Source organism: Ahaetulla prasina, chromosome 15, assembly GCF_028640845.1.
Source record: "Ahaetulla prasina isolate Xishuangbanna chromosome 15, ASM2864084v1, whole genome shotgun sequence".
NCBI lineage: Eukaryota > Metazoa > Chordata > Lepidosauria > Squamata > Colubridae > Ahaetulla > Ahaetulla prasina.
This window is the reverse complement of record NC_080553.1, coordinates 10,701,132-10,715,257: the sequence shown is the minus strand read 5'-3', so window position 1 is coordinate 10,715,257 and position 14,126 is coordinate 10,701,132. Positions and strand designations below refer to the sequence as shown.

Here is a 14,126-nt window from a genome sequence, read left to right as displayed (position 1 = left end):
GACTGTAATAAATAGATTGAGTAAGTGAGTGAGTGATCATAATACAATAGAATAGAATTAGAATAGAATTTTTTATTGGCCAAGTGTGATTGGACACACAAGGAATTTGGTGCATAAGCTCTCAGTGTACATAAAAAATACATTCGTCATGAATCATAAAATACAACACTTAGTGATAGTCACGGGATACTAAATAAGCAATCAAATCATATTAGAAAACCTAAATAAAGCAATATAAATCATAAAAATACAAGCACCATGGTTATTGTCATAAGTGGAAGGAGATAGGTAATAGGAAAGATGAGAAGAAGAATAGTAATACAGTCTTAGCAAATAGTTTGACAGTGTTGTGGGAATTAGCTGTTTAGCAGAGTGATGGCATGCAAGGGGAAAAACTGTCCTTGTGTCTAGTTGTTCTGATGTGCAGTGCCCTGTAGCGTCTTTTTACAATCATCGTAAATCTTCAGAGACAGCACTCGGTGATAGTCATAAGATACTAAATAAAGTATCACTAAAATAAAATAAAATAAAGTATCACTAAAAAAATGGGCCTCTGTGGCTCAGACTGGTAAGACAGTCTGTTATTAACACAGCTGCTTGCAATTACTGCAGGTTCAAGCCCCACCAGGCCCAAGGTTGACTCAGCCTTCCATCCTTTATAAGGTAGGTAAAATGAGTACCCAGATTGTTGGGGGCAATAAGTTGACTTTGTATATAATATACAAATGGATGAAGACTATTGCTTGACATAGTGTAAGCCGCCCTGAGTCTTCGGAGAAGGGCGGGATATAAATGCAAATAAAATAAATAAAAAAATAAAGGCAATCAGCGTAAATCATCAGATGCAACAACAAAGGGATAAGACAAAAGATGAGAAGGATAATAGAAATACAGCCCTACTAAAGGTAAAAGTTCCCCTCGCGCTTACATGCTAGTCGTTCTCGACTCTAGGGGGCGGTGCTCATCTCCGTTTCAAAGCCGAAGAGCCAGCGCTGTCCGAAGACGTCTTGTTGTGTCTTGTCCTCCCTCCTCTCCTCAGCCGGGCCCCTCCCGTCTCCAACTTCGAGTCTGATAATGAAGATGAACAGCCTGTCATGACTCCAGCCCCCAGCCCTGGCCCCATGCCGGGAGAGGATTCCAGGAGTGAAAAGACAAGCCTGATAAACCTCTCTCATACAGCGTGTGTTCCTTTGGCTCAGCCTTCAGAGCAGGAAGCCAGCCAGGTGCTGGAATTACTCGGCCCTACTCTCTCTGACCCCTCCCTTTCCCAGATGTTGACAGCAGATCCAGCTGAAGACAATTCAGAGTGGGAGGACCCTCGCTTCCGGAGATCTGAGAGGCAACGCCAGCAGAAGGAGGGGTGGGGCAGGCCTGGATAAATGCTGAGTCATGGAGCCACACCCCACAGCCTATATAAAGGACCTGCTTTTGGCATTCCAACCTTGAGTCAAGCAAAGTCTTATCTAGGTTGCTGCTACCAGACCCTATCCCTGAAGTCACAACTTGGACTCCTGCCTGCCCTGATAAACCTTGAAGGAACTTGGCAAGCTGCAAAGGCTTTGTTGCCAAGTTTGTTATGGACTCCCTTGACTCGTTCGTCGGAGTGGGAGTGGGACACGACACGTCTCCGTGTTCAGCAGAGTGATGGGATGTTGGAAATTTTTTTGTGTCTAGGTGTTTTGGCATGCAATGCTCTATTGCAGTGCCTTGACAGGAGAAACTAAAGCAGTTTAGGTCCAGAACGTAGGATTTTTGTAATATTTGATGTTTATCCACCCTCTTTCGGGCTCGTGATATATACAGGTCTTCAGTGGAAGGGAGGCTGGTTGCAATATATTTTTTTCCTACAGTCCTACTAACTATCCGTTGAAAGTCTGTATCTGTCCTGTTTGGTTGCTGTGCCAAACCAGACAGACAAGCCCTCGTGTGGCATCGAGTCATTTTATGATGCTTGGTGGCATACAGTCAACCGATCGGAGCCTTTTTCTCTCTTTTCACCCACATGGAAAATCAGCCCCGAATAGCTGAGGTTCGATTTCACCCCATGCTCTCTGTTAAAGCCATCGTAAAATTAAGGGGGGGGTCAAATTATTGTCCAAAGCACCAGAAGGCAGGGCACGAAATAATGGTTGGAAATGAAGAGAAGAGAAGAGAAATAAGGAATAGAAGAGAATAAGGAATAGAAGAGAAATAAGGAAGAGAAGAGAAGAGAGGAGAGAAGGAGGGAAAGAAGAGGTAGTAGAAGAATGAGAGAGTTAGAAGCAAAAGAAATGGAATGGAATGGAATAAAATAGAATAGAATTCAGTTCAGTTCAATTCAATTCTTTATTGGCCAAGCATTTCACCCCTGCCTTAGAGAGTCCAACCCCCTGCGCAAGCAGAAAATCCTATCCCATTTCAGACAAATGTGTGGTCCTGCATGGAGAACGATGCCATGAGGTTAACGGGAGAGAGAAAAATGTGCTGGGGATGGAAACGCAGACCTAGTTTTGCATTGAGCTGAATCCCAATTCCAAGGATTGATCTCTGTAGGAAACCTGGCAATCGTTCCCCCCCCCTCCTCTCCCCCCGGTAGCTTCACCGTTCTAATTATGGAGCGTACATACCAGATGCCGGCAATCTTTTGAGATGTAGTCATCTTAATTAAAAAAAACAAACAGCTTCATCAGCAGGAATCCTCTGAGATCACCGAATTCTGCGTTTAGCTTGAAATCTCGCAAAGGTCTTGGCAGAATCTGTGGAATTTGTTTTGGTCATATAAATTGGTTTCTGTTTTGCGGCATGGATAGACCAGTGTTTCAGCAATGGATGGAGAATGGGAATGGGAATAGAATAGGAGAATAGAATAGGAGAATGGAATAGAATAGAATGGAATGGAATGGAATAGAATGAGTGGAGTGGAGTGGAATGGAATGGAATGGAATGGAATGGAATGGAATGGAATGGAATGGAATATATAGAGTTGGAAGGGACCTTGGAGGCCTTCTAGTCCAACCCCCTGCTCAGGCAGGAAGCCTTAGACCAGAGATGGCTAACCTTTTCCAGACCAAGTGCCCAAGGTGCGCCCAAACCCCCAAAATGCAATGCATTATTAATTGTTCTCACTGTCAGGAAATTCCTCCTTGGTTCTAGGTTGCTTCTCTCCTTGATGAGTTTCCATCCGTTCTTGTCCTGCCCTCAGGAGCTTTGGAGAGTAGCTTGACTCCCTCTTCTTCGGGGCAGCCCCTGAGATATTGGAAGACTGCTTTCAGGTTATCCCTAGTCCTTCTTTTCATCTATGTAATCAAGGTGAAGCCCAACCGGTGGTGGGATTCAAGTAATTTAACAACCGGTTCTCTGCCCTAATGATTTCTTCCAACAACCAGTTTGCCAAACTGCTCACAAAGTTAACAACCGGTTCTCCCGAAGTGGTGCGAACTGGCTGAATCCCACCACTGGGCCCAACCTAGAACTAAGGAGAAATTTCCAGACAGTGGGAAACATTTAGTGTCCAGAAGTTGTAGATGCTCCGTCACTGGAGATTTTTAAGAAGAGACTGGACAGCCATTTGTCTGGAATGGGATAAGGTCTCCTGCTTCCGCAGGGGTTGGACTAGAACAAGGATCTCCAACCTTGGCAACTTTAAGCCTGGAGGACTTCAATTCCCACAATCCCCCAGCCAGCTTTGGGGGATTCTGGGAATTGAAGTCCTCCAGGCTTAAAGTTGCCAAGGTTGGAGACCCCTGGACTGGAAGACCTTCAAAGTTCCTCCCAACTCTGTTTATTCACACTTATGACCGTTGTGGTAGCCTCATGGTCAGGTGAATAAAATTCAGATGCTTGGCCACTGACTCATATTTTTGACGGTTGCAGTGTCCTGGGGTCGTGGTGATCCTCCTTTTGTGACAAGCAAAGTCAAAGCCAGATTCATTTAACAACCATGTTATAACCACTGCAGTGATTCACTTAACAACGGTGGCAAGAAAGGTGATAAAAAACGGGGCAACGTGCACTGAACAAATGTCTCACCCAGCCGCAGAAATTTGGGGCTCCATCGTAGGTCGTAAGTCGAGATTCCGCGAGGAGGATCCATAAAAGAATTATTCTTATTTTTCCCTTCAAGAATCCCAAAGGAGTTGAGGGCAGAGCAAAAAAACCAGTGTAATGGATAGAGATGCGGGGGGAAAAAACTCCACTTGAGTAACAAATTGCATTCAGCTTGATGGATGAAATGCAATTAGCAAGTTCCCTCCACGCTTTTAATTTCCTTCACTTTCCTGGCTACATTTCAAATTGCAATCTGGGTTTTTTGTTTTTTTGGGGGGGGAGGGGGAGGACAGTCATAGGAAGTTCTCCCTGGAATTTAGGCATGGATTGATCCCCTGGGATGAACCTTAGGCCCCCTAAGGCTAGCAAATAATAGCAATAGCCCTTAGATTTATATACCACTTCACAGTGCTTTACAGCCCTCCTCTAAGCGGTTTACAGAGTCAGCCTATTGTCCCCCAACAACAATCTGGCTCCTCATTTTACCCACCTCGGAAGGATGGAAGGCTGAGTCAACCTTGAGCCGGTCAGGATCGAACTGTTGGCAGTGGGCAGAGTTAGCTTGTAATACTGCATTCTAACCACTGTGCACCATGGATGGATGGATGGATGGAAGGAAGGAAGGAAGGAAAGATGGACAGAAAGAAAGACAGGAAGGAAAGAGGAGGGAAGGAAAAAAGGAGGAAAGGAAGAAAAGAAAGAAAAGAAAGAAAGAAAGACAGGAAGGAAGGAGGAAAGAAAGACGGATAGACAGAAAGAAAAACAGACCGAAAGAAAGAAAGAAAAACAGGAAGGAAGAAAGAAAGAAAGAAAAAGAAAACTGTGATTGGTTGTTTTGTTGCCTAGGTATTGAACTGAATTTTATTAATTTTAAATTTTTATTAACTAATTTTAAATGGGGTTTTTAGTCTAGTATATTTTAACCTATCAGGCTAATTTTAAAATAAGTTTTTTAATCTGCATTTTAGATGGTATATTGTATTGTCTGTTTTATTTTTGCCTGTACACCGCCCTGAGTCCTTCGGGAGAAGGGCGGTATAAAAATCAAATAAATAATAATAATAATAATCAATGCTATTATTGATAAAGGAGAATATTTGTAGCTCAGGGTTGAAATGAGGGGTCCTTGGTGGTCTCCGAACTTGGTTTCTTTCTTGCAGACGTTTCAAGACCCAACTAAGTAGCGTCATCAGTGCTAGAAGTATTTAGGAGAAGGAACGAAGGATGGACGGATGGACAGACCGACCGACCGACCGACCGACCATGAGGACTTTGGTGCTCTGAGCTTGGTTGTTTTCTTGCAGACAGTTCATGACCCAGCTAGGTAACGTCATCAGTGCTAGAAGGAAGTGGAATTTAGGAGAAGGAAGGAAGGAAGATTGGGATCTTAGTGCTCTGAGCTTGGTTGTTTTCTTGCAGATGTTTCATTACCCAACTAGGTAACATCATCAGTGCTAGAAGGGAGAGGGTTTGCGGAGCGGAGGAGGAAGGGAAGGAACAGGAAAAGGACTATGTGGTGCTTAAATGCTCTCTGAGCGTGATGGTTTCCTTGGCAGACATTTCATTACCAACCTAGGTAACATCATCAGTGGTGGAAGAGGGAGCAAGATTGGCTCTTTGCTTTATATACCGAAGCAAGTCTCACTCCGTTCTGGCACTGATGATGTTACCTAGTTTGGTCTAATCAAACGTCCGCAAGAAAAACAACCAAGATGGGAGAAGCATCCAAGACCACCACTCCCCACCACCCTGATGCAATTATCGTTGCAGTCTGCATTGGGGGGGCATATATGCGTTAAGAGAAGGGACAATCCCCTGAAGTCACAGCCGTCTTACTTGTTTTAATTGTAGGGCTCCGCTTGCCACTGGAGGCTCAGCGAAACTGGGTTTCAACATGCCTGCTTTGCAAACAGTCGTGGTGTTTGTCAAGGATTAGAAACCTTCTCCGACTCGGTTTCACTGGGCTGGGTCCCCGAGGAGGCAGATGCCTCTTTCTGCAAACTCAAGTTTGTCTTTAAATCTCCCCAGCCGGTTTTTGCGCAGCTTTAAAAGGGTCTCTTCTTTCCCGTTTCCAAACCGATTATTTAAACCGAGTTGAATCTGAATCGGGGCTCTCGGGTTTTTTTGTTTTTTGTTTTTTGAAAAAAATAATTCCGGCAATCCTGTGGTTTGTATGCTCTTAACTTTATATGGGTTTATAAGGGACGTTGGTGGCTCAGCGGCGTCAATCGAAAGGTCGGCGGTTCGGCGGTTCGAATCCCTAGCGCCGCGTCACGGGGTGAGCTCCCATGACTCGTCCCAGCTTCTGCCAACCTAGCAGTTCGAAAGCACGTAAAAAAAAAAAATGCAAATAGGAAAATAGGGACCACCTTTGGTGGGAAGGTGACAGCATTCCGTGCGCCTTTGGCGTTGAGTCATGCCGGCCACACGACCACGGAGACGTCTTTGGATAGCGCTGGCTCTTCGGCTTTGAAATGGAGATGAGCACTGCCCCCTAGAGTTGGGAACGACTAGCACATATGTGCGAGGGGAACCTTTACCTTTACCTCTATATGGTGGTAGGCAGGACAAGAAGCAATGGGTGGAAACAAAGCAAGTAGAGAACCAACCTAGAAATAAGGAGAAATGTCCAGACAGTGAGAACAATTAACCAGTGGAACGGTTTGCCTCCAGAGGTTGTGGGTGCTTCATCACTGGAGGCTTTCAAGAAGAGACTGGACAACCATTTGTCTGGCATGGTGTAGGGCAAGAGTCAGCAACCCGGAGCTCTGGAGCCGCATGTGGCTCTTTCATCCCTCTGCTGCGGCTCCTGTCGCTCAAAATATGCATCACAACCGCCAATGTGCGACACACGATTTATTGAGCTTTTTGACCCCCGGTAGGCCAACCATGGATAAATCCAAGAAAAAAAAAGTTTCTGAAGAAAACAGAACGTTTAATTCAACTAGATAGGCTCGTTTTTGTGGCCGCTCAGGAAATAAGTCAGGCATGGGAAGAGTTTTGTGGCTCCCGGTGTTTTCTTTTCTGTGGGAAACGGGTCCAAATGGCTCTTTTGAGTGTTCAAGGTTGCTGACCCCTTGGTGTAGGGTCTCCTGCTTGAGCAGGGGGGTTGGACTAGAAGACCTCCGAGGTCCCATCCAACTCCGTGATATTCTGCATTCTCTTCTAGTATCGGAAGTCGTCAACTTACAACTGCAATTGGAACTTCCATCACTAAGTTAGACGGTTGTTGAGGGAGTCACACCCGTTTTACGACCTGTTCTGCTCTGATCGCTAAGCCAGTCGTAGCAGTTATTAAGTGAATCCAGCTTCCCCCATTCTCCTCCTCTTCCTCTTCCTCTTCCTCCTCCTCCTCCTCCTCCAAGCTGAAGAAGCTTCTTGGATGAGAAGCGAAACGTCTTCAAAGAAAAACCAGAAAGTCCAGTCGGAAGGTGCTTGGAAAAAAAACACCTTTGGGACAAGTTATCCATGCCCTGGATAACTGAGAATCCCCATCAACCTTAGAAGAGTCGAAAATCCAGTGCCGTTAATCCGTGAAATACATTGATTTTTGCTTGATTGTTGACCCAACTGAAACATCACCCTCTCTTTCTTTTCTTCCATAGATAATGTTAGATGTTGCCCCAGGGCGAATTCCCATGTTGGTAGCTGAGGTAAGAGAGATCTTGGTTTATTTTCTATCACTGCTTATAAAAAAGATCCTTAGACACGGATAAGAGTTACTCGAGCTAGTTCCTACACGTTTCGGTAGCCTCCTTAGAGAAATGGAGGTTCAGACGCCAATGGGACTACCAAGCTCACGGTTCCTTCCTTCCTTCCTGGCTCTTCCTTCCTTCCTTCCTTCCTTCCTGGCTCTTCCTTCCTTCCTTCCCCCATCTTCTTTCCTTCCTGATTCTTTCTTTCTTTCTTCCTTCCTTCCTTCCTTTCCCCCATCTTCCTTCCTTCCTTCCCCCATCTTCCTTCCTTCCTCGATCTTTCCTGGATCTTCCTTCCCCCCATTTTCCTTCCTTCCTTCCTTCCTTCCTTCCTTCCTTCCTTCCTTCCTTCCTTCCTTCCTTCCTTCCTGGCTCTTCCTTTCCCCTATTTTATTTTCCTTCCTTCCTTCCTTCCTTCCTTCCTTCCTTCCTTCCTTCCTTCCTTCCTTCCTTCCTTCCTTCCCCCAATCTCCTTCCTTCCTGGATCTTTCCTGGCTCTTCCTTCCCCCCTATCTTCCTTCCTTCCTTCCTTCTTCCAAATAAGCAAGATTTTGACTGTTCTAAAGAATGTCAGGTTTTTTTAAAAAAATTGGAGAGTGTGTGGGGCGGCCAAAAGAAAGAGCATCAATCATGCAAGAATCGCAGGGGACATCCAACGTTGGACTTCCCATTCTCGGGTCCATCCGTGGGATTCTCCTGGAGCCAACGCTAGACTTTGTAGTTGGCTCCTTAAACCGCAGCAAACGTTTAGGCTGCGTCACGTCATCTGCATTCTCACGTTTGAAAAGGGGAAGGGGAATAATGGAGAAAGAGATGGATGGATGGTATGAGATGGGATGGATGCTCGGGGGGGGGGAGTGGGGGGGAGGACCTGTGGGTGGGAGGCAAAGGAGCAAACTCAGGTGAATTGCACATCTGCAAACTTGACGGTGGGAAGAAACCTATCTAGTGTTGGGTTTCCATGGAAATGTTTTTTTGGCAAGCGTGCCCTCGCTTTCCCCAGCTCGCTTTCCTGTACATTTCCTGTTGTAATCATGTTGTTCCATCTTTTTGTCCAAGAGACACATGTTTCATATTTTCTCATAACCTTCCCCTGACCCGTTTGGCAGAGGAGCAGATACGGGGCCTGCCTTCTGCCTCTCCCTCTCTTCTACTCTTGATTGTAATGGCTTACCCAGGATGGAAAAAGTACGTGTCACTTTGCTCTTCCCCTTCCATTTAGTGTGTGTGTGTTGTGTATTATCCCTTGGAACTTGGAATTGTTGGGAGAGAAGGTCAGCCAAGATCCAGGCATTTGATGTTCCTCAGAAGTGAACGTCAGATTAGCTTCTCGGTTTGGACTGCTGCTTGGTTCCCAAGCTTTTCCTTCATTGAGGGGGTCATTGACTTTTGAACCAAAATGGGGGGGGGACCAAAACTGAGATGGGTCATCTCCCAAAGTTGAAAGAAAAGCCTTTTCGGGACCCCACCCAAGTTTTCCTTTCTGCTGTTGATGAAAGAGGTGAACTTCAAGGAAAAGTTGGGTTTTCTTGGGTTGAGCTACCGTAGCATTGCCTTTGAGGCGCCGGTACCTGGCCTTGCACTCCCGCAGGTCTTCCCTCTGCTTGGAAAGAATATGCTCCTAGTCCTCAATGAGGTGCTTCTACTGAGCCTCCTTCTCGGGTCAGATCCAATTTGAACTGAGCTGTTTTGCCAACTCTTTTTCATGGTGGCTGCTTAACTCCAGCAACTGCTTCCTGTTGAAGTACTAAGGAGCCCGGGCAGGAAGGCGAGGAGTGGCTGGGAGGGGAGGGGCGAGTAGAGGCCAGCGAGGTGCCCCTCGATGTGAGTGACATCGAGTTGGCCACGCCCACCCAGTCACATGACCACCTAGCCACGCCCGCCCACCCGGTCATTAGGCAGATCATATTAGTGGTCCGCAGGTTTTAAAACTATATATTTAGTGGCCCCTGAGGTCCAAACGGTTGGTGACCCCCTACTCCAGAGGACATGTTCTTTTGGCCTCTGCGGGTCCGATTTTTGCCCTCCCTGGCCCCCAGGAGCACTCTGCAGGCCTCCCGAATGGGGTTTCCTTGTGGACCAGGAAAAACAAAACAAAACACCAGCGATCATTGATTAGTTTTGAATGCCACAGATCATCCTTTTCTAATCTGGGTGGGTTTAAGAGGACTTGAACTCCAAATAGGGAAACGAACCGGGTCTTCTCTTCCATCTTCTTTGCCGCCTCTGGATATTGAGCGAAGTATCTCCCAATGAAAACTGAAGCACAGATAGTCCTCGACTTAACGATCACAATTTGGAGCCCAACGGTCTTTAAGTGAGTTTTGCTCCATTTTACGACCTTCGTTGCCCCTTCGTGGGTCGGGAAGTGAATCACTGCAATTGTCAAGCTAGCGACATTGCTGTTAAGGGAATCGGTGTCCCTGTTGACTTCGGTCGCAAAAGGGGATCACATGACTCCGGGACATTACAACTGTCCTAAATATGAGTCGGTTGCCAAGCGTCTGAATTTGCATCATGTGACCATGGGGATGCCACAACTGTCGTTAAAAGGGCTCTGGTGGCTCAACAGACTAATGCAGTCTGTTATTAACAGCAGCTGCTTGCAATTACTGCAGGTTCAAGTCCCACCAGGCCCAAGGTTGACTCAGCCTTCCCTCCTTTATAAGGTCGGTAAAATGAGGACCCAGATTGTTGGGGGCAATAGAAGTTGACTTTGTATATAATATACAAATGGATGAAGACTATTGCTTGACATAGTGTAAGCCGCCCTGAGTCTTCGGAGAAGGGCGGGATATAAATGCAAATTTTAAAAAAAAAATTAAAAAAAGAGTGAAAATGGATTGTAAGTCACTTTTTTTTTTACAGCTGTTGCAACTTCGAATGGTCACTGAATAAATTAAGTTGAGAGCTCTCTGTATTGTTCCCGATAATCTTAATCAATTCAGTCCAGCGAGTGGTGCGGTGGCCTAGAGGTGGAATTCTCGCCTGACAATCTGGAGGCTGTGAGTTCGATCCTAGGTAGAGGCAGATATTTCTCTCTCTGGGCACGATGAGAATAGATCTGCGGAACAAAACTCCGCATTGGCGACAGGAAAGGCATCCGGCCATTGAAACACACTGCTAGCTCCATGCAGTTGCTCAGGCTCCACCCCGCAAGAGATTATGGGGTCATTAAAAGAGGACGCTTGCAACGTTGTTCTTTTTTTTTTTTGATGGGAGATCAGAAGATCTCTGGAGTGAGGAGACTTGGACATACAACTGCAGAGAACCCCTGACCCCTTGGAAAACCTTGAAATATTCCTTCTGAATATTTCTAGCATCTCCTCCCCAAGCTTGCAGATTGCAGACCGGCGCATCTGCAGAACAATGCAGAGAAAGCGCAAACCCATTGCATTAATAATACAGGACTAGCTGGTTCTTTGTTTAGCCTATCAGGAGAGAGTAGCTCACGCTTCTCAAACTGGTTATGCTACCTGCAGTATTACGCGTGAGTAATCCTGGTTGTAGGAGCTGCCTTGAGATTGTCCTTTGCACGCCACTCGGCTCTCCAAGGAAATCAGGTTCTGGAGCGTGCACAAAAAAGCAACAAAGATGATAAAGGATCTTGAAGCTAAATGGTCTGATGAACAGGATTGGGGGGGAGGGGATGACACGATAGTAGAGATGAGCAGCATGGTGGCTTATTGGTGAAGACTCTCGCCTCCCACTCGGAGAGTGGAGAGTTCAAAACTAGGTAGCGGCAGATGTTTCTTTCCCAAAGTGCAAAGGAAAAATATCCTTGCTGTGAACTGTCATGTAGGTGTCAGGAAGGGCATCCAGCCAGTAAATGCTCAGCTCCATCCAGTCGCTCCAACTTTACCCCCAAATTAAGGGATTACATAAAAGAGGGAATTGTAGTAGTCTTCCAATACTTGAGGGGCTGACACAGAGAAGAGAGGGGATTGACCTGTTCCCCAAAGCGCCAGAGGGCAGGACAAGAAATAACGGGTGGAAACTGGTTATAGAGAGATCCAGCCTAGAGGTAAGGAGAAATGTTCTGACAGCGAGAGCAATTAATCAATGGAATAGCCTGCCTCTCCAAAGTTGTAGGTGCTCCATCGCTGGAGATTTCAAAAATAGACCGGACAACCATTTGACCGGGATGGTATACGGCAGGGCTCTGCAACCTTAAATATTCAAAAAGCCATTTGGACCCATTTCCCACAGAAAATAAAATACAAAAACCTGGGTGGGCGTGGCCAACTCAGTGTCACTCACTTCTACCAGTCACATGACCCCCCTAGCCACGCCTACCCAGCCGGTCATTATGGTAAAGAACCAGTTGTTAAAAAAACACCAGGAACCGCAAAACCCTTTTGACATCTCTCTCTCTCTCTCTCTCCCCTCCCTCCCTCCCTCCTCTCTCTCCCTCTCTCTCGCTGTATCTCTCTGTCTCTGTCCTGGCGCTTCTCCATCTCCCCACTGTTGCCCTTACCTGCTCAGGCCAGGCGAGGAGTGACTGGGAGGGGAGGTCGAGGGGCGGAGCCAGCCAGTGGTGGGATCACCTGACAGGGAGCCACAGCAGAGGGCCCAGAGAGCCGCATGTGGCTCTGGAGCCACAGGTTACTGACCCCTGGTATAAAGTCTCCTGCCTTGAGCAGGGGGTTTGACTAGAAGATCTCCAAGGTCCCTTCCAACCCATTGACTCCAGGTTCTCTCCCCCTCCTCCTCCTCCTCCTCCTGCATGTGTTCGGTTTGGTGCCTCTCTTCTCCCTTTGGGAAGTGTTCAGCTGTGGAATACGTAGATGCCAGATTAGGTGTCTTTAGCACATGGGTCCCGTGTCAGATTACATCACCAGCCTCTTAATTTTGCCTCTGCTTTCTCCCCCCACCCCCCCCACCCTCAATTGAAAATCCGGGCCAGAGCAGAAATTCTAGATTGCCCGAGGAGCAAATTGGAAACCCTCGTGACTTCCAACATTTGAACTCGTTCGGTCCGTTAGCTCAGATTCCGCTCCGCTTGGTACCATTCTTGTGGGCCCTTTTCCTTTCCAAAATATTCATTTTGGCAGCTGCCGTGGAAGCAATGCTTCGTTTTCCAGGTCTCACCTCCTGATTGCTTCCAGAGAGAGAGAGTCGTGGTGGTGCCAAAAAAGTTTCTTCTCTATCCTGATCCATGCCAGATGTTCTCATAATCTCAGCCCAGGATCTCCCACGGGTTTATTGTGATTCTGGACAGCACTTCCTGCTGAAAAGTGGGTGCTTTTCCATGCTGGGTGCTGCTCTGAAGAGGACTTTTCCCAGTCCTTAATTTTATTTTATATTTTTGGACTGTCTGAGCATCACCTCCGTGCTCGGAGGTGGTATTCAGCTGATTCGGACTGGTTTGGACTGGTTTGGACGAACTGGTAGTGGTGAACTGTAAGTGGGCTCGCCCATCTACCAGGGCGCAATCCCGTCTTATATCCCTGTGTTTTTGACGCTGCACACATATGTAGACATCGCACATGAGAGAATTGCTATGTTGTTTGACATTGCACGCATGCACGGACGTCACACGCGAGCGAATTGCTGTGTTTTGTGACGTCGCATGCATGCGAATTGCTGTGTTTTGTGACATCGCATGGACGTGCGGGCACGCATGCTTACATTTCTGGTGCTGGGCGAACCGGTGATAAAACGACGTGGAACCCACCTCTGTCCGTGCTGTGTCTCTTATTTGCTCATCCTCAAGAGATCCTCTTTTTTTAAAAAAAACAAAAACGACATCTCTCGCTCTCTTTCTTTGAAGCCCTACAAATCCGTTTCAATTTACCGGAGACAGGGTGGGCGTACAGGATCCAATTCGGGCCAAACATTTGCCTTTTTTCGGAGGTCCCTCTGCCAAAGGACGAGCCCCCGAGTGCCAAGTGTGCATTCTTGGAGCACAAATGTTCAGTGGCTCGATGCATTCTCCTGGGGTCAGAGGCCAAGGGTTTTGCCGTGCGCTTTCGAAAATATCTTTTCAAATAGCTATGAGATACCCTGATTGGGCTTTCTCCAGCTGGTGAGCCGAGGTAGGATGCCTAATCCTTAGCTGGATGTCTCTTCTTTGCAAATGTGTCAGTCGATATTTAAAGGGACACACCTGTTAAGGGTGTTGCATGCCTTGGGAAAGGGGGGGGAGGGAGCGTGTGGGAAAGGGGATGGAGGGTGGGGGGAGGTGTTCCATTCTTCATCCGCAGGTAGTCCTCAATTTACGACCGCAAGTGAGCCCGAAATGTATGGCTGTTCAGTGAGGCATCGGTGAAGTGGGTTTTGCCCCGTTTTACGACTTTTCTTGCCGCGTTCGTTAAGTGAATCATTGATTTTATTTTATTTGTTTGTCAAACATGTACAAGTTAGCAAGTATAGGTATGAACATAAACATGAACAAAGGAAGTA

At 46.7% G+C, this 14,126-nt stretch overlaps 2 protein-coding genes and 1 long non-coding RNA gene across 4 annotated transcripts in view; 2 read left to right on the top strand and 1 right to left on the bottom strand.

Moving 5' to 3' along the window:
• UBE2L3 (ubiquitin conjugating enzyme E2 L3) overlaps positions 1-14,126 on the top strand; it is a 175,378-nt gene that overhangs the window by 52,252 nt on the left and 109,000 nt on the right. For both annotated transcript variants that reach the window (XM_058157961.1, XM_058157959.1), the window contains one exon: positions 7,632-7,679. In XM_058157961.1, coding sequence (XP_058013944.1) covers positions 7,635-7,679 — 45 coding nt within the window. In that variant the 5' untranslated portion in view covers positions 7,632-7,634. The remainder of the gene's footprint in view (positions 1-7,631; positions 7,680-14,126) is intronic.
• The window catches only part of HIC2 (HIC ZBTB transcriptional repressor 2), a 103,188-nt gene that overhangs the window by 52,276 nt on the left and 36,786 nt on the right, over positions 1-14,126 (top strand). Inside the window, exon 2 of the mRNA XM_058157949.1 lies at positions 7,632-7,679. The gene's annotated coding sequence lies outside the window, so the exon portion shown is untranslated. The remainder of the gene's footprint in view (positions 1-7,631; positions 7,680-14,126) is intronic.
• On the bottom strand, positions 132-12,566 carry LOC131185480 (uncharacterized). Its single transcript, XR_009152171.1, has 3 exons — positions 12,199-12,566; positions 929-1,068; positions 132-511 (listed from the first exon to the last, which is right to left on the bottom strand). It is a non-coding gene; the product is annotated as an uncharacterized LOC131185480 (long non-coding RNA).